Below are 19,810 nucleotides of genomic sequence, written 5' to 3'. Positions count from 1 at the left end.
CTCTCTAGCAAATCTACCTGCAAGAATATTTGTCTCCCTCCAGTTCAGATGTAAGCCGTCCTGCCGGAACAGGTCCCACCTTCCCTGGAAAACTGCCCAATTATCTATAAATCTGAAGCCCTGCCTCCTGCACCATGTCTTCAGCCACGTGTTGATCTGCGCTACCTTACTATTTCTAAACCCGCCTGCACGTAGCACTGGTAGCAATCCTGAGACTGCCATCCTGGAGGTCCTGTCCTTTAACTTGGCGCCTAACTCCCTAAGTTCACCTTTCAGGACCTCCTTACTCTTCCTACCCACGTCATTGGTCCCTACATGGACCACGACATCTGGCTGCTCACCCTCCCTTTGAGAATACCGAGAACTCGATCCGAGATATCACGGACCCTGGCACCAGGGAGGCAACAGACCATCCGGGATTCTCAATCTCTTCCACAGAACCTTTTATCTGTCCCCCTAACTATCGAATCCCCAATGACTACTGCTCTCCTCTTTTCCCTCCTTCCCTTCTGAGTTGAGGGTCCCGTCTCAGTGCCAGAGACGCAACCACTGCAACTTGTCCCTGGTAGGTCGTCCCCATCAACAGTATCCAAAACAATGTACTTATTATTGGTGGGAACGGCCACAGGGGTGCTATGCTCACTCTGTCTATTCCCCTTCCCTCTCCTGACAGTCACCCAGCTACCTGTCTCCTGACTCTTAGGGGTAACTATCTCCCTGTAACTCCTGTTTATTTCTGCCTCTGCCTCCCGAATGATCCGAAGTTCATCCAGCTCCAGCTCTAGTTCCCTAACTCGGTTTGTCAGGAGCTGCAGCTGGATGCATCTTTTACAGATGTAGTCATCAGGGACGATTGTGCTCGCCTTGACTTCCCACATACTACATACAGAGCACTCGACTTCCCTAACTGCTGCCTCCATTACTTATTCTTAAGATAATTAGATTTATTGAAGGAACTTACCCGGCCTTACCTCACTTGAAGTGAAGCTCTTCTTCAGCCCCTGCTCGCCAAAGCCTCTGGAGCCAAAGCCTTCCTACTCTGTCTCCCTCGACTCCGCCGCCGGCTACTCCGTCGCCCGCTCCGTTAACCTTCTCACTTTTAAACACTCCCGCTGCCTCACAGTCTGACTTACACGCGCTTGCGCAGTCGTGCCCTGTTCAACTGTTGAAGAAATGACCGACTTCCACAAACTTCTCGCTTTAATACACTCCCGCTACCTCATGGTCCGACTTACACGCGATTGGGCAGTCGTGCCCCGTTCAACTGCCGAAGAAATATTTCACCTTTCATCCAACTCTTATTTCATCCAACCTCAATGGAAAAAGCCTGTTTACATTTATCTTATCTTTTCTCCTCATGATTTTGTATACTGTACCTCAATCAAATCTCCCCCACATTCCAAGAGTATTGCCTACACAGGAGGGGCAAAGTATCTATTAACCCCGCCAGCCCAGATTATACAATTAGAGTGGTTAGGCAGAGGAAGGACATATATAAAGTAAATGGTATGGAAGCAAGGAATGTTGATGAATAGAGACCTAGAGATCTAAGTTCTGAACTTCCTGAAAGCAGCAATGCAGGTGGAAAAGAGAATACGGCAGGTTTATCCTCATAGATTATGGGGCTGAATGTAAGAGTTGGAGTACAGTATTACATTCCAGCTTTACAAAACACAGATTAGGGTGCACTTAGTGTTTTTGCAGTTCTGTGGAAGACTGTGATTGAGTGCAGAGGATATTGCCCGGATTGGAGGACATTAGTTATGGGAAGTGATTGGATAGGCTGGGCTTGCTTTTCCTGAAGTGAAGGATGACCAAATAGAAAAATATAAGATTGTGACAGGCATGGATAAGGTAGGTGGTAAAAAAAATCTTTTTTATATGGCAGAGCCGGGCTGTCCAAACAAGAAACCAAAGCTTTAAAGTGAAAAGAAGGAGTTGTTAAGGGAATCTTAGGGATATCTGGATTGTATTGCCAGAGGAGATGGTGGAATCAGATACAATAACATCACTAAAGAGGCATTTCAACAGACACCAAAATAGGCAAAATATAGGTGGGCATGGTCCTAATGCAGGTAAATATGATTAGCTTAGATGGGCAAAAAGGTTGATATAAACATGGTGACCGAAGGGTGTTTTTCCATGCTGTACAAGTCTGTGGCTCTAAGACACATCTTTGGGATGTGGGAGGAAATTGGAGCACCAGTTTCCAAAAGTACAAGCTGAGAGGTGATAGGTGAGACCAAATGAGCGGGAAGGCGGATGGGTGGGGAGGTGGTATAAAGTGAGAAGCTGACAGGTGATAGGTGGAAGAGATGAAGGGCTGAAAAAGAAGGAATCTAATAGGAGAGGACCCTGGACCATGGAATAGGGTGGAAGAGAATATGTGACCAGAGGGAGGTGATGGGCTGGTGAAGAGAACAAAAGGGGAATGGAAAAAGAGACAAGGAGGGAGGGGGGAGAAATTAACAGAAGTTAGAGATATCGGTGTTCATTCCATAAGGCGACCTAGGTGCAATTTAAGGGGTTACTCCTCCAACCTGACTATGGCCTCAATGTGGCAGTAGAGGAGACCATGGACAGACATGTCAGTATGGGAAAGGGAAGTCAAACTGAAATGGGTAGCAGCTGGGAGTTTTGATTGTATAATTGAAGTTACTGACAGCACGACTGCCTGCAGATCAAAAGGTGTCCAATCCTTCAAAATTTTCTGGCTTTATGTCTGCATGTAGATGAGGTGGTTTTATTGCCAAGATCTCTATCCATTTGTAGGAAATGGATTCGCTGATGGTATCTTCAAAAATTTATTACTAAATTTACAATTCAATACTAATATAAATATCATCTTAAATCTATCACAGTTTGAACAATATACTTCAAAACATGCCTTCTCACACAATCTTCTTTCCATTCTTCAGTTCATTCTTTGTTCAGGTTTTGTTGATAACAAAATTCATGTCCTCATTTTCATAACATGATCTGCACAGTCACTGGGGCTTTAGAGAAAGTGAATTATTGAACCATTGACCCATGCGCAGTGGGCTATGCAGAAGAAACGTAACATTGTGGTTAATTTACTCAACTGCTAGCCAGAGTTCCAGACTACTAATCTAAAGTCATGAGTACAAATCTCGCATTGACAGTGGGGAAAATTAAACTAAGCTATTATTTTTTTTAATGTTGGTCTTGCTCGATCATTGTTTAAAAATACATTTTATTTCAGTAACGGGATTCAGTAAAGAAAATCCAGCATCTTTGACTGGTTTTGTTTGGTCCTGGTCCCTGTCTGACTCTAGGCCTAAAAATGTGGTTGTCACAAACTTGAACTGATTTCGCAACCTACAAGCTCACTTTCAAGGACTCTACAACATATGTTTTCAGTATTATTTATTTTTTATTTGCACAATTTGTCTTCTTTTGCACATTGACTCTTCACCAGTCATTATTTATGTATAGTTTTCATAAACTCTGTTGTATTTCTTTATTTTCCTGCGAGAAAATGAATCTCAGGGTAGTATCTAGTAACACACATTGCTACATACTGTGATATAAATTTACTTTGATTTTGACTTTTAACGGAATCAATACTGAGGGGCTGACAGTAAATTATTGCATTGCTAGTAATGCTAGGAGTTTGAGGAGATTTGGTATGTCCTGAAAGTCTCTTGCAAATTTCTACAGATGTACGGCAGAGAGCATTCTGACAGGTTGCATTGCCTGGTATGGAGGCTCCAATGCACAGGAATGCAGGAGGCTGCATAGCCAGCTCCATCATGGGAGCAACCTTCCCTACCAATGAGGACACCTTCACGAGGCAGTGCCTCAAGAAGGTGGCATCTAGCATTAAGGATCCTCACCATCCAGAAAATGCCCTCTTCTTGTTATTACCATCAGGGAGGAGGTACAGGAGTCTGAAGATCCAAACTCAATGATTCATATACAATTTCTTCCCTTCTGTTATCAGATTACAGAACAGTCCATGAACCCATAAACATTACTTCATTATTCCTTTTTCATTGATTGATTTATTTAGTAAATTGCAGTAGTTTTATATCTTTGCACTGTTCTGCTTCCACAAAATGTAAAATTTCATTTCATATATTACAGTAATAATAAATCTGATTCTGGTTCTAAAATCCTGTGATCGAGCAGATAGTTGTTGGTTAACAAGTAAATTAATTATTGACATGCTGAGTGTACCAGAGGTGGTATTGATTTATCCTGTGTTTTGTGAGAATTTATTAATCTGTGAATGGTTTAAGGATAATTTGGAATAATCCAGGTAATCAACCCTTGATCTTCAATTAATGATTTTGCCACAAGATGCTGTGTAAATTGTATTCAAAGGGTAAAAAACTCTCACTGAAATTTGGATCATATTGCAACTTGTTATCTCTTGTCAATACTCTCTGCAGCTTAAGCCAGAAATAACGCTCCACATGAGGGTTGTGAGGCCATCTTAAAACAGAAGCTTTGCACAATCTCTTACGCAACTGGAGATAACGAGACTTTTGCAAGAACTGATCCAAAAGGACCAAGACTATGACGTCCATCTTGTCATCTAGTAGCCGCTGGTGAGCGATGAAAAAAGCCTGTCTCAACTGTCCACTTACAATGCAAGTGTTTGCCAGTATGAAGATTGTTTTCCTACTTTGGTAGATGGCATCATACAAGTTCTCTATTGTTGACTTCCCAGGAGTCCAATCTCTCTCCTCGAGACAAAGGCTGAAACTAGGCTGTCCGTTCTTCTCAAGGTTCACCACGAGCTCATGGTAGACCCAGTCAGCCACAGCTTTGTCACTAGTATCGAAGACTATAAATGCGTCATATTGCAGATTTTCTGAGGGAATTATTGTGTTGCCTTTTAACTTGGCGACACATATATGGAAAGTATACCAAAAATCCCAGCCAAATAATTTATTCAATATTGGCAGGGCTGTGAAGATCACAGTTAGCAGAAAGGACACAACAAAGCCTATACTCCCAAGCATTTTCTGACAGGACAAGGGATCTGTTAAAAGAATACTTCGGCCTTCTTGTGATTCTGGGAAACCGCACTTCCAATCGGTAGTGAGATGTGGTAGTGAAATCTTTGTGTCCTTGATGAAATGAATGAGCCAGTCAGCATCACAAGTGCAACTAAAAGGGTTGTTGCCAAGAGCCAGCGTGTTCAACCCTTGCAGAAGTTCAGAAGGAAGACTACTTGCATGCAATTCTTTGATAAAATTATGACTTAAGTCAAGATAACGTATTGATTTGACCTCAGAAAAAAACTCACCAGGAAGGTGGGATATTTTGTTGTTTTGCAAAATGAGTTTGGAGAATGTTTTGGGAAAGTGACATGGATTTGAAGGCAAACCACAGAGCAAATTTTGGCCCAAGTCTAGAATTTCAAGGTTTATCAATTTTGTTAGGTTATCCCAATTGAAAAAGTCAATTTCATTGTTGTTAATATAAAGTTCTTTCAGACTTTGTGGAAATCCAACCATTACTTCTGGAGGTACTGTCTTCAGAATGTTCCTCGAGATATCCAGAACTGTTAAGTTGTGAAGATTGTGGAAAAAATTCCAGTAAGTATTTGTCCCACTCTCCCACATCACACTCAACAAGTTTCCACTAAAGTCCAACACATTCAAAGTATTACTGTGGAGTTCACTTGAGACCCGTTTTGCTATATAGTTATTTGCAAGACTTAACCATCTAATAGAGCGCATGTTTTTGATGAATTCGAGACGATGGCCCATCCCTATCATTTCAAAAGTGTAGCTATTGTAACTGAGATCTAAAACTTCGAGTGTTGGGATCTCCGAAAATGCCTCCCTAAAATAGAAATCTATTCTATTGTGAGCTAGGTCCAAATACTTCAGGCTTTTCAGTCTGTTGAATTGTTTGCCATTCAATGCCTGTGTAATGTAATTGCAAGACAATAAAAGGCACTGGATGTTTTCCAGTCCTTCAAAATTCTTCGGCTTTATGTCTGCAATATTATTGAATGACAAGTCAAAGACTTTCCCAAAAGAAGAGCATTTCTCAAAAGAAAAGAAGGAAGATGCTCCTTTTGTTTTCTTTCTCTGAATATTCTCATAGTTACTTCTTCTCTCAGGGATCTGGCCCTCTTTGTGGCTGGTGTCAACAAAGTCTTCACTGTTCCTGCCATTTTTATCTTGACGTGGCCAGGAGTTCTGCGGAGAAAACGACACCCTGTTTTCTGAAAGCCCAATATATTTCAATGACTCTGTATTTGCAAAGAGCTTTAAGTCAATCTTCTCAATGAAATTCATCCGAAAGTTTACAGACTTGATGTTGGGAATACTGAGCAATGGATGTATGTCATTTTTATCCAAAATGTGAAAGAAATATCCGTCTATCTGAAACTTATTCAAAGATATCAGGTTTGCTAAAGAAGGGGGCAAGACAAGGCGTTCAAAAGTTTTCAATGGTTGATAGTTATACTTTAAGTTGAGATCTTGTAGACTGGTCAGGCTGGCAAAAAATGTAGCATTTTGTATTGCATAGGCGAGGTAGTTGTCTGATAGATCCAAGGAGGTTAAGTTTCCAAGTGTCTGGAATAAGGTGTCATTCAAATACCTAAGAGAGTTGCCCCTAAGCACCAGCTGCTTCAGATTCTTCAGAGCGGTGAAGGCTTCTGCAGATAAGTCAATGGACTTGTTGCCTTCGCAAGGGAAACACGGCTGGGCAGCATGATCACACCTTTGGCAGTTCCACGCCAGGGAAAGGTATTCCAAATGAATGAGGTTTTTAAAATCCATTGAAGAGATCTGTGGAATCTTATTCTCAGACAGGATCAATTTTTTCAAGGATCCTGGGAGTCCCCTAGGCACAGTTGTTATGCTGTTGAAACTCAGGTCCAGTGAGTATAGGTGTGGCATGTTCCTAAACGTATCCTCATCAAGGGGAAATGATCCATTGCATGGATTTTGATAGAAGCAGTTTTTACTAAAGTTGAGAAATTCCAGGTTAACCAGATTGGAGACATTAATAAATTGCAAATTATTGAGTGCCAATTCTAAGCCAATAAGGTTTGCCGGCAGTAGTGGGATGCTAGTTAAACTATTTCCAGTTAGGTTAACTACTTTTAAATTATGAAGATGAAGGAAGGCTCTGGACTTGATGGTTAATTTGCATATCTGACCAGGTAAGCGCAGGTCCCCTGGGCAGCAGTTCATACTCAGGTCAATCACCTGGAGGTTTCGGACACCTGAGAAGGCTTGGTTATTGACTTCTTGTAGCAAATTCATATTCAGCAGTAGGATGGTGGCATTTTCTGATCTGATTATTGGCACTGAGGTTAAATGCCTCTTGCTGCAGTCTATCTGTTTGGAAGTCCTATTTCCATCGCAAGGCATGAAAGCTGGAAAATGACACCAGGCAAGATGGTGATTGAAAAGGACAATCAAGAGGATGGTTTCTCCCACGCATTTCTTCCAAACAGCCTATTACAAAGAAAAATTGAAAGTGTAATCATATTCCATCAGAAACATCAAAGCTCTAGACAAAGTAAGTAAAACCAGAGGGCAAATTTATTGGTAAAAGAATTTTAATCACAGAAGTGAGTATGGCCAATCTGAAATTTGTTGCTTAAGTGGTTGTGTTTTTCCCCCTAAAGGGGAATCTCAAACAAGGGCACATGGTTACTAGTTTGGGGTATGAATATTTAAAGGTGAGCTGTATAGGAACCATTCCTCACAGAGGTTAGTGTATCACTGGAATTCTGCACCCATTTCTCTTGTGGAGGCTGAATCATTTGAAGTTAATACATTTTTTGAAAAATTGAGGTCTATGGAGAATTGCCATTGAAGAGGAGATGAGGTTTGGGACATATCAATTGTGATCATATTGAATGGCAAAGTAGGTTTGAGGGGCCGAGTGGCATTCTGCTTTCTTATATTCTTGCCTGTAACAAGAATATCTTCTTGGGTTATTTCTTCAGCGGTTTGAATGGGGCACGTCTGCGCAGGTGCGTAGAGGTCAGCCGGTGAGAACAGCGGGAAGAGTTTAAAAAGAAGACAGACTAAGGAGCTGGTGGTAGACCTGAGGAGAGCTAAGGTACTAGTGACCCCTGTTTCCATCCAGGGGGTCAGTGTGGACATGGTGGAGGATTACAAATACCTGGGGATACGAATTGACAATAAACTGGACTGGTCAAAGAACACTGAGGCTGTCTACAAGAAGGGTCAGAGCCGTCTCTATTTCCTGAGGAGACTGAGGTCCTTTAACATCTGCCGGACGATGCTGAGGATGTTCTACGAGTCTGTGGTGGCCAGTGCTATCATGTTTGCTGTTGTGTGCTGGGGCAGCAGGCTGAGGGTGGCAAACACCAACAGAATCAACAAACTCATTTGTAAGGCCAGTGATGTTGTGGGGATGGAACTGGACTCTCTGAATGTGGTGTCTGAAAAGAGGATGCTGTCCAAGTTGCATGCCATCTTGGACAACGTCTCCCATCCACTACATAATGTACTGGTTGGGCACAGGAGTACATTCAGCCAGAGACTCATTCCTCCGAGATGCAACACAGAGCGTCATAGGAAGTCGTTCCTGCCTGTGGCCATCAAACTTTACAAATCCTCCCTTGGAGGGTCAGACGCCCTGAGCCAATAGGCTGGTCCTGGATTTATTTCATAATTTACAGGCATAATTTACATATTGCTATTTAACTATTTATGGTTCTATTACTATTTATTATTTATGGAGCAACTGTAACAAAAACCAATTTCCCCTGGGATTAATAAAGTATGACTATGACTTTACAGAGCAGTCATCAGAGGAGCGGGCGACGGAGTAGTGGGAGACAGAGTAGGAAGGCTTTGGCTCAACAGTGCCTAGGCAATAACGGGTCGAGGCGAGGTAAGTTACTTGTGTAGAATACAGACAAGAGGTATGTGTGTGAGGCTGGTTTTCTGTGCTCAATGTCAGATGTGGGGGGTCCTGGAGACTCCCAGCTCCCGGACAGCCACATCTGCACCAGGTGCTTCGAGCTGCAGCTCCTTAGGGACCGAGTTAGGGAACTGGAGATGCATTTTGAAGATCTTCGTCTGGTCAGGGAGAGTAAGGAGGTGATAGAGAGGAGCTATAGGCAGGGAGTCACTCTGGGGCCTCAGGAGAAAGATAAGTGGGTAACAGTCAGGAGAGAGAAGGGCAGGAGTCAGATACTAGAGAGTACCCCTGTGGTTGTCCCCCTTAACTCCTGTTTGAGTACTGTTGGGGGGGGGGGGGAACGGCCTACCTGGGGGAAGCAACAGTGGCACAGAGTCTGGCCCTGTGGCTCAGAAGGGTAGGGAAAAGAAGAGGATGGCAGCAGTGATAGGGGACTCTATAATTCGGGGGTCAGACAGGCGATTCTGTGGACGCAGGAAAGAAATGTGGATGGTAGTTTGCCTCCCAGGTTCCAGGATCTGGGATGTTTCTGATCACGTCTTGAAGAGGAAAGGAGAACAGCCAGAGGTCGTGGTACGTATTGGTACCAACGACATAAGTAGGAAAAGAGAGGAGGTCCTGAAAACAGACTACAGGGAGTTAGGAAGGAAGTTGACAAGCAGGAACTCAAAGGTAGTAATCTCAGGATTACTGCCTGTGCCACGTAACAGTTAATATAGGAATAGAATGAGGTGGAGGATAAATGTGCGACTGAGGGATTGGAGCAGGGGGCAGGGATTCAGATTTCTGGATCATTGGGACCTCTTTTGGGGCAGGTGTGACCTGTACTAAAAGGGCGGGTTGCACCTGAATCTGAGGGGGACCAATATCCTGGCGGAGAGGTTTGCAAAGGTTATTGGGGAAAGTTCAAACTCGAATTGCTGGGGGGGGTGGGAACCAAACTGAAGTGACGGAGGAAAGGGAGGTTGGCTCACAAATAGAGAAAGCTTGGAAACAGTGCGAAAGGGAGGATAGGCAGGTGATAGAGAAGGGACACACTCAGACTGATGGTTTGAGATGTGTCTATTTTAATGCGAGGAGTATTATGAATAAAGCGGATGAGCTTAGAGCGTGGATCAGTACTTGGAGCTATGATGTTGAGGCCATTACAGAGACTTGGACGGTGCAGGGGCGGGAATGGCTACTTGAAGTGCCAGACTTTAGATGTTTCAGAAAGGACAGGGAGGGAGGCAAAAGAGGCATGGCACTGCTGATCAGAGATAGTGTCAAGGCTGCAGAAAAGGAGGAAGTCATGGAGGGATTGTCTACTGAGTCTCTGTGGTGAAAATTAAGAATAGGAAGGGGTCAATAACTCTACTGGGTGTTTTTTATAGACCACCCAGTAGTAACAGGGACATCGAGGAGCAGATAGGGAGACAGATTCTGGAAAGGAGTAATAATAACAGGGTTGTATTGGTGGGAGATTTTAATTTCCCAAATATTGATTGGCATCTCCCTAGAGTGAGGGGTTTAGATGGGGTGGAGTTTGTTAGGTGTATTCAGGAAGGTTTCTTGACACAATATGTAGATAAGCCTACAAGAGGAGAGGCTGTACTTGATCTGGTATTGGGAAATGAACCTGGTCAGGTGTCAGATCTCACAGTAAGAGAGCATTTTGGAGATAGTGATCACAATTCTATCTCCTTTACCATAGCATTGGAGAGGGATAGGAACAGACAAGTTAGGGAAATGTTTAATTGGAGTAAGGGGAAGTATGAGGCTATCAGGCAGGAACTTGGAATCATAAATTGGGAACAGATGTTCTCAGGGAAACGTATGGAAGAAATGTGGCAGATGTCCAGGGGATATTTGCGTGGGGTTCTGCATAGGTACGTTCCAATGAGACAGGGAAAGGATGGTAGGGTTGAGGAACCGTGGTGTACAAAGGCTGTTGTAAATCTAGTCAAGAAGAAAAGAAGAGATTACGAAGGGTTCAAAAAACTATGTAATGATACAGATCTAGAAGATTATAAGCTAGCAAGAAGAAGCTTAAGAATGAAATTAGGAGAGTCAGAAGAGGCCATGAGAAGGCCTTGGAAAGAAGGATTAAGGTAAACCCAAAGACATTGTACAAGTACGTGAAGAGGAAGAGGATAAGATGTGAGAGAATAGGACCAATCAAGTATGACAGTGATAAATTGTGTATGGAACCAAAGGAGATGGCAGAGGTACTTAATGAATACTTTGCTTCAGTATTCATTACGGAAAAGGATCTTCGTGATTGTAGGGATGATTTACAGTGGACTGAAAAGCTTGAGCATATAGATATTAAGAAAGAGGATGTGCTGGAGCTTCTGGAAAGCATCAAGTTGGATAAGTCTCCAGGACCGGATGAGATGTACCCCAGGCTACTGTGGGAAGCGAGGGTGGAGATTGCTGAGCCTTTGGCAATGATCTTTGCATCATCAATGAGGACAGGAGAGGTTCTGGAGGATTGGAGGGTTATGGATGTTGTTCCCTTATTCAAGAAAGGGAATAGAGATAGCCCAGGAAATTATAGATCAGTGAGTCTTACTTCAGTGTTTGGTAAGTTGATAGAGAAGATCCTGAGAGGCAGAATTTATGAGCATTTGGAGAGGCATAATATGATTAGGAATAGTCAGCATGGCTTTGTCAAAGGCAGGTCGTGCCTTATGAGCCTGATTGAATATTTTGAGGATGTGACTAAACACATTGATGAAGGTAGAGCAGTAGATGTAGTGTATATGGATTTTAGCAAGGCATTTGATAAGGTACCCCATGCAAGGCTTATTGAGAAAGTAAGGAGACATGGGATCCAAGGGGACATTGTGGATCCAGAGCTGGCTTGCCCACAGAAGGCAAAGAGTGGTTGTGGACAGGTCATATTCTGCATGGAGGTTGGTGACCAGTGGTGTGCCTCAGGGTTCTGGGACCCCTACTCTTTGTGATTTTTATAAGAAACCTGGATGAGGGAGTGGAGGGATGGGTTAGTAAATTTGCTGATGACACAAAGGTTGGGGGTGTTGTGGATAGTGTGGAGGGCTGTCAGAGGTTACAGTGGGACATTGATAGGATACAAAATTGGGCTGAGAAGTGGCAGATGGAGTTCAACCCAGGTAAGTGTGAGGTGGTTCATTTTGGTAAGTCAAGTATGACAGCACAATATAGTATTAATGGTGTGACTCTTGGCAGTGTGGAGGATCAGAGGGATCTTTGGGGTCCAAGTCCATAGGACATTCAAAGCTGCTACGCAGGTTGACTCTGTGGTTAAGAAGGCATTTGATGCACTGGCCTTCATCATTCGTGGGATTGAGTTTAAGAGCTGAGAGGTAAAGTTGCAGCTATATAGGACCCTGGTCAGACCCCACTTGGAATACTGTGCTCAGTTCTGGTCGCCTCACTACAGGAAGGACGTGGAAACCATGGAAAGGGTGCAGAGGAGATTTACAAGGATGTTGCCTGGATTGGGGAGCATGCCTTATGAGAATAGGTTGAGTGAATTCGGCCTTTTCTCCTTGGAGCGACGGAGAATGAGAGGTGACCTGATAGAGGTGTACAAGATAATGAGAGGCATTGATCGTGTGGATAGTCAGAGGCTTTTTCCCAGGGCCTAAATGGCTAGCATGTGAGGGCGTAGTTTTAAGGTTCTTGGAAGGAGGTACAGAGGAAATGTCAGGGGTATGTTTTTTATGCAAGGGTGGTGTGTGCGTGGAATGGGTTGCCAGTGGCGGTGGTGGTGGAGGCAGAAACAATAGGGCCTATTAAGAGACTCCTGGATGGATATATGGAGCTTAGAAAAATAGAGGGCTATGGGTAAGCCTAGGTAGTTCTAAGGTAAGGACATGTTCGGCACAGCTTTGTGGGCCGAAGGGCCTGTATTATGCTGTAGGTTTTCTATGTAACATAACATTCCTCACAAAGGATACCCATTTGGCTGAATGCTCCTGAATATTGATGTGGGTTTTTAGGCAAGGATAACCAGATCTATTTTCTTGTTTTCCTTTAAGATAATACTGCACTCAGCCTATGCGATTTATGCAGAGAACAATCTGAAATGTTTTTCTGTTCCTATTCGTGCAGCATATCATAGCCCCCTCCTCCTCTAAGTAGAGTTAGATACAGTGCCTATAAAAAGTATTCACACCGTGCCCCCCCCTTGGAAATCTTCATATTTTATTGTTTTACAACATTTTGGCTTTTTTGACACTGGTCAACAGAAAAAGACTTGATTGTGTCAAAATGAAAACAGTCTCTACAAAGTGACTGGAATTCATTACAAATTTATAGGCATCTGTTAGTCTTGTGAGACCATGGATTTGCGCCTTGGAGGGTTTCCAGGGCGCAGGCCTGGGCAAGGTTGTATGGAAGACCGGCAGTTGCCCATGCTGCAAGTCTCCCCTCTCCACGCCACCGATGTTGTCCAAGGGAAGGGCAGTAGGGCCAATACAGCTTGGCACCGGTGTCGTCGCAGAACAATGTGTGGTTAAGTGCCTTGCTCAAGGACACATACGCTGCCTCAGCCAAGGCTCGAACTAGCGACCTTCAGATCACTAGACGAACACCTTAACCACTTGGCCATGTGCCAACACAAATTACAAATATAAAACACAAAATAATTGATTGCATAAGTGTTCACCCACTTCAACACAGTATTTTGCAGAGGCACCTTTGACAGCATTACAGCCTTGAGTGTGTGTGGATAGGTCTCTATCAGCTTTGCACATCTGGACACTGCAATTTTCCCCCCATTCTTCTTTACAAAACTGCTCAATTTCTGTCAGATTGCATGGGGATTGTGAATGAACATCTGTTGTCAAGTCCAGCCACAAATTCTCAATTGGATTGAAGTCTGGACTTTGACTTGGCCATTCCAGGACGTTGGTTGTTTTCTGTGTATTTTGGGCTTCATGCTTTGGGTCATTGTCTTGCTGGAAAACAAATCTTCTTCGAAGTTGCAGTTCTCTTGCAGACTACATCGGGTTTTCCTCCAGGATTTCTCTGTATTTTGCTGCATTCATTTTACTCTCTACCTTCAGAAGCCTTCTGGGCCGGCTACAGTGAGGCAACCCCGCAGCATGATGCAGCCACCACCATACATCACGGTAGGGATGGTGTGTTTTTGATGATGTGCTGTTTGGCTCACACCAAGCATTGTTTGATGGCCAAAAAGCTCAATTTTGGCTTCATCAGGCCATGGAACCTTTTTCCAGCTGACTTCTGGCAAGCTCTAGCTGAGATTTCATGTGAGTTTTTTCAAAAGTGGTTTTCTCTTTGCCACTCTCCCGTGAAGTTGTGACCGGTGAAGGACCCGGGCAACAGTTGTTGTATGCACAGTCTCTCCCATCTCAGTCACTGAAGCTTGTAGCTCCTCCAGAACTGTCATAGGTCTCTTGGCGGCCTCCCTCACTAATCCCCTTCTTGCACAGTCACTCAGTTTTTGAGGACGGCCTGCTCTAGGCAGATTTACAGCTGTGTCATATTCTTTCCATTTCTTGATGACTGACTTAACTGTACTCCAAGGGATACTCAGTGACCTGGAAATTTTCTTTTATCCATCTCCTGACCTGTGCTTTTCAATTGCCTTTTCACAGAGCTGCTTGAAGTGTTCTTTTGTCTTCATGGTGTAGTTTTTGCCAGCATACTAACTCACCAGCAATTGGATCTTCCAGATACAGGTGTATTTTTACTACACTCAATTGAAACACCTTGACTGCACACAGGTCTCCAAAAACAGATCTCCATTTAACTAATTATGTAACTCCTAAAACCAATTGGCTGCACCAGTGATGATTTGGTATGCCATATTAAAGGGTGGTGAATAATGCAATCAATTATTTTCTGTTTTATATTTGTAACGAATTTAGATCACTTTGTAGAGATCTGTTTTCACTTTGACACGAGAGTCCTTTTCTGTTGATCAGGCTCAAAAAAAGCCAAATTAAATCCACAGTGATACAATGTTGAAAAACAATAGAGCATGAAAACTTCTGGGGGGAGGCGGGGGCAGTGGTTGAATACTTTTTGTAGGCACTGTAGATAGATTAGCTTTATTTGTTGCATATACATCAAAACATACCATGAAAGGTATCCTAATACATCAAACCTAATCAGTGAGGTTTGTACTGGCCAGTCCACAAGTGTCACCAGGTTTCTGGTGCCAACATAACATGTCCGCAAATCACTAACCCCAACCATAAATCTTCGGATATAGGAGGAAACTAGATCACCTAGAGGAAATTCATGGAGAGAATGTACAACCTCGTTACAGTCAGCAGCAGGAATCAAACTCTGATTGATTTTATAGCCGTCACTGTAAAATGATTGCATTAATCACTATATTAACATTCTGGCCCTTCTAAATGCGGCTCCTCAACAATGTCATGTGAAAGCAGAGGTCCGTGCACACTCATGTGACACCACCTCTACCTCAGTGACCTGGGTTAACTTTTCTATTCCCATTAATCCATTGGATGGTTTGTATTGAAACAGCAGAAACTTGCCCTAACTAAATGGGAGGTCATTGTCTTTGGTCACTAGAAACTACGTACACTAAGGAAGTCACATCAGCGTATTTATATGTGGTTAACAGGGCATACGGTGCATTGCCCTTCATCAACCATGGGTTTGAGTTTAGGAGCTCAGAGATAATGTTACGGCTATATAGGACCCTGGTCAGACCCCACTTAGAGTACTGAACTCAGTTCTGGTCACCTCACTACAGGAAGGATGTGGAAACTATAGAAAGGGTGCAGAGGAGATTTACAAGGATGTTGCCTGGATTGGGGAGCGTGCCCTATAAGAATAGCTTGAGTGAACTTGGCCTTTTCTCCCTGGAGCGGTGGAGGAGGACAGGTGAACTGATAGAGGTGTGTAAGATAATGAGAGGCATTGATCATATGAATAGTCAGAGGCTTTTTCCCAGGGCTGAAAAGGCTAGCACAAGAGGGCACAGTTTTAAGGTGCTTAGAAGTAGGTACAGATGAGATGTCAGGGGTAAGTTGTTTATGCAGAGAGTGGTGAGTGTGTGGAATGGGCTGCCGGTGATGGTGGTGGAGGTGGATACGATAGGGTCTTTTAAGAGACTCCTGGACAGGTACAACGAGCTCAGAAAAATAGAGGCTATGGGTGACTCTAGGTAATTTCTAAGGTAAGGACATGTTCGGCACAGCTTTGTGGGCTGAAGGGCCTGTATTGTGCTGTAGGGTTTCTATGTTACTATGTTTCTTTTTTAAAAATCATCATATGAACATGCAGTCATAGTCTTATGAAGGGAAATCATGTTGGGCAAATTTATTAGAGGTGTTAGAGATTTATTAGAGATCAGGTTGAAGAAAGGAGAACCAGTAGATGTTTTGTATTTGGAACTCCAAATGGACAGATTACTGTCACTAAACTGTTGAAAGGACCTCTTATACAATCTGATGGACTCTTGGCCTCACAATCTACCTTGTTGTGATCTTGCACTTATCGTTTACCTGCACTGAACTAATACACTTTTACACTGTATGTTACCATTTTCTCTAGCTTAATGCATCATTTAATGATTTGTTCTGTATAAACAGTACGCAAGACAAGCTGTACACTGCATCTTCAAAGTTCACAGTAAAATTTATTATCAAGGTACATACATGTCACTACAAACTACCCTGAGATTCTTTTTCTGCAGGCATACTTAGCAAATCTATAGAACAGTAACTGTAAACAGGATCAATGGACAACGCACTGTGCAAATGTAGATATAAATAAATAGCAATAAATAACAAGCATGAAATAACAAGATAAAGAATCCTTAAAGTGAAACCATCGGTTGTGGGAACACCAGGAGTAAAATGAGTGTAGTTATCCTTTTGTTCAGGAGCCTGATGGTTGAGGAGTAGTATCTGTTCTTGAACCTGCTGGTGTGAGTCCTGAGGTACTTGTTCCCTCTACCTGATGGCAGCAGTGAGAAAAGAGCATGGTCTGGGTGGTGAGGATCTCTGATGATGGATGCTACTTTTCTACAGCAACGTTTCATTTAGATGTGCTCAGTGTTTAGGAAGATTTTACCCGTGATATACTAGCCGAATCCACTACTTTTTGTAGGATTTTCCACTCAAAGGCATTGGTGTTCCCGTACCAGGCCACAACGTAGCCAGTCAGCACACACCTGTAGAAGTTTACCAAGGTTTTCGATGACATGTCGTATCTCTGCAGACTCCTGAGGAAGTAGAGAACTGTTGTGCTTTCTTTGCAATTATGTTTATATGGTGGATCCAGGACAGGTTCTCTGAGATAGTGACACCCAGGAATTTAAAGTTGCTGACCCTCTCCATCTCTGATGATTGCTGGCTCATGGACCTCTGATTTCCCTCTAGTAAAGTCTGCAATCAGATCCTTGATCTTATTGACATTGAGTGAGAGGTTGCTGTTATTTCACCACTCAGCCAAGTTTTCAACTCCCCCTGTGTATGCTGATTCATCACCACCTTTGACACGGCCCACAACAGTGGTGACATCAGCAAACTTGTATACGGTGTTGGAGCTGTACTTAGCCACACAGTCACAGGTGTAAAGTGAGTAGGGCAGGGGGCTAAGCACACATCCCTGTGGTGCTCCCATGCTGATGGAGATTGTGGGGGTGACCCTTTGCCAATCCAACCAGAGAGGGGTCTACAAAGGGGAAAATGGGAGTCCAATTGCACCGCAAGGATGTATTGAGGCCCAGGTCCTGGAGTTTGCTGATTAATTTTGAGAGGATGATAGTATTAAATGCTGTGCTGTAATTGATAAAGAACATTCTGATGTGTGCATCTTGGCTGTCCAGATGTTGCAGGGTTGTGTGGAGAGCCAATGTGATGGGATCTGCTGCAGAGCCTGTTGCTTCTTTTGGTGAATCGGAGCGGATCCAAGTCACCATTCAGACAGGAGTTGATATGCTTTCACGCCAGCCTCTCAATACACTTCGTCGCTGTGGCACTGGGCAATAGTTATTGAGTCAGGTTACCTCGCTCTTCTTGGGCACCTGTATGATTGAAGCCTGCTTTAAGCAGCTGGGTACCACACATTGCCAGGGCAAGAGATTGAAGATATCTGTGAATACATCAGCCAGTTGGTCAACACAAGTCTTCAGTACTTGGCCGGGTATTCTATCTGGACTGGGTGCTTTCCTTGGGTTCACTCTCTTGAAGGCAGCCAACATAACATCTTCAGATACTGAGACCAAAGGATCATCAGGAGACATAGCATGTGTGATAGTCCCTCCCTGTTCTGGCAGTCAAAGTGAGTCTAGAAGGCATTGAACTCATCTGGAAGCCAAGCTCTGCTGTCCCCTATGTCACAAGATTTAACTTTGTAGGAGGCTATGGCATTCAAACCCTACCACTGCTGTCGAATATCCCTCACTGATTCCAATCTAGTCCGGAATCTCCACTTCACCCGTGGGGTGGCTTTCCAGAGATCATACCTGCACCTGTTGCAGCATTTTTGATCTCCAGACTTAAATACCTCTGATCTGGCTCTTAGCAAATTCCAGATTTCATTTTTCATCAAGGACTTTTGATAAACCCTGAATGATTTTCTGGGGACACATTCATCCACAGCTGTTTTAATAAAGTCTGTTATGACCTTCGTGTAGTCATTCAGGTTCTCAGATGAGATCTTGAACACCACCCAGACCACTGACTCGAGGCAATACTGTAACTGTTCCTCTGCCTCCTGCAACCCCCCTCTTAGTTATCTTGATTTCTGGAGCCTTTCTTTTAGGCTCTGTCTGTATGCAAGTAGTAGGAGTACATCTAAATGATCTGACTTGCCAAAATGTGTTCTTGGGAAGGAGCGATAGGCATTCCTTATCATGGTGTAGCAATAGTCTAGTGTGTTGGGACCTCTGGTGTAACAGGTTACGTGCTGGTGATAATTGGGCAAGGTTTTCTTCAAATGGGCCTTGTTAAAGTCACGGACTATAATTTGAAATGTGTCAGGATGGCTGTTTCTTGCTTACAGACAGCATTGTGCAGTCAGGATTATGGATGTGAACTCCCAAGGCAAACAGAATGGTTTACATTTAATGTTCTTAGTCAGGGGCACAAGAAGTCGACATAACCTCAACATCCGTGCACCAACAAGAATTGACTTAAAAACACAAACCTTTTTCCTTACCAGACTTTGCAGTTCGATCCATTCTGAAAATCACAAAACCTTCCAGTCATATCACTGCATCTGACGTGTTTGCTGTTAACCAAGTTTCAATGCAACAAACAACTGAGATCTGCCTCTGATACTGCAGCTTTGCCCTGAGCTCATCAATCTTATTTTCCAACGACAGCACATTCGCCAACAAGATGCTGGATAGAGGAGGCTTCTTCCCTCTGAGCTTCAGCCTGGTTTGAATTCTGCCTATCCTGCCACACTTTCAGCCATGGCGTTGACCCTTAAAGGCTCTGCATTTAACTGCTCCACAGCTCATGACTTCTGCCCCACGTTTAACTATCAAATGTAAGATCCAAAGATCATTGATGTAATTTTGTGGTCCGTTGTTGAGGAAATTTATATGCTAGAGGCTACAGGAAAAGTAATTCCAAAGGAATATATTAAAGGAGAAAGCTGGTACAATTTTCTGCAGCCCGCAGAGAGTCGCCAATGTACGTCGGCACTATCGTGGTATATGTGACAATAATAAGCCAATTCCAATATCAATTACAATGACAAACTAATAGTATGCTGCCTCACAGCTCCTGTGACCCAGGTTTGATCCGAATCTCAGCTACTCTCTGTGTGGTATTTGCCTGTTCTCCCTGTAATCGTGAGTAATTTGGTTTTCTCCCACTTTCAAAGACATAGGTTCGTGTGGAGTTGAGGGGAATGTGAGAGAGAATAATTACTAGTGAGCCTTTTTAATTCAGTTCTCTAATAATAAAAAAATGATGATTGGCAA

At 43.4% G+C, this 19,810-nt stretch overlaps 1 protein-coding gene across 1 annotated transcript; it reads right to left on the bottom strand.

Moving 5' to 3' along the window:
- Positions 1-3,372: 3,372 nt before the first annotated feature.
- tlr9 (toll-like receptor 9) lies at positions 3,373-18,118 on the bottom strand. Its single transcript, XM_072280085.1, has 2 exons — positions 17,882-18,118; positions 3,373-7,454 (listed from the first exon to the last, which is right to left on the bottom strand). The coding sequence occupies exons 1-2, from the start codon at positions 18,116-18,118 to the stop codon at positions 4,305-4,307; spliced, it is 3,387 nt and encodes a 1,128-aa protein (XP_072136186.1). The 3' UTR covers positions 3,373-4,304.
- Positions 18,119-19,810: the final 1,692 nt, after the last annotated feature.

The sequence above is a fragment of the Mobula birostris genome, chromosome 16 (genome assembly GCF_030028105.1).
Source record: "Mobula birostris isolate sMobBir1 chromosome 16, sMobBir1.hap1, whole genome shotgun sequence".
NCBI lineage: Eukaryota > Metazoa > Chordata > Chondrichthyes > Myliobatiformes > Myliobatidae > Mobula > Mobula birostris.
Note: the sequence above shows the minus strand (reverse complement) of the source record. Positions and strands in the feature narration are given on the sequence as shown.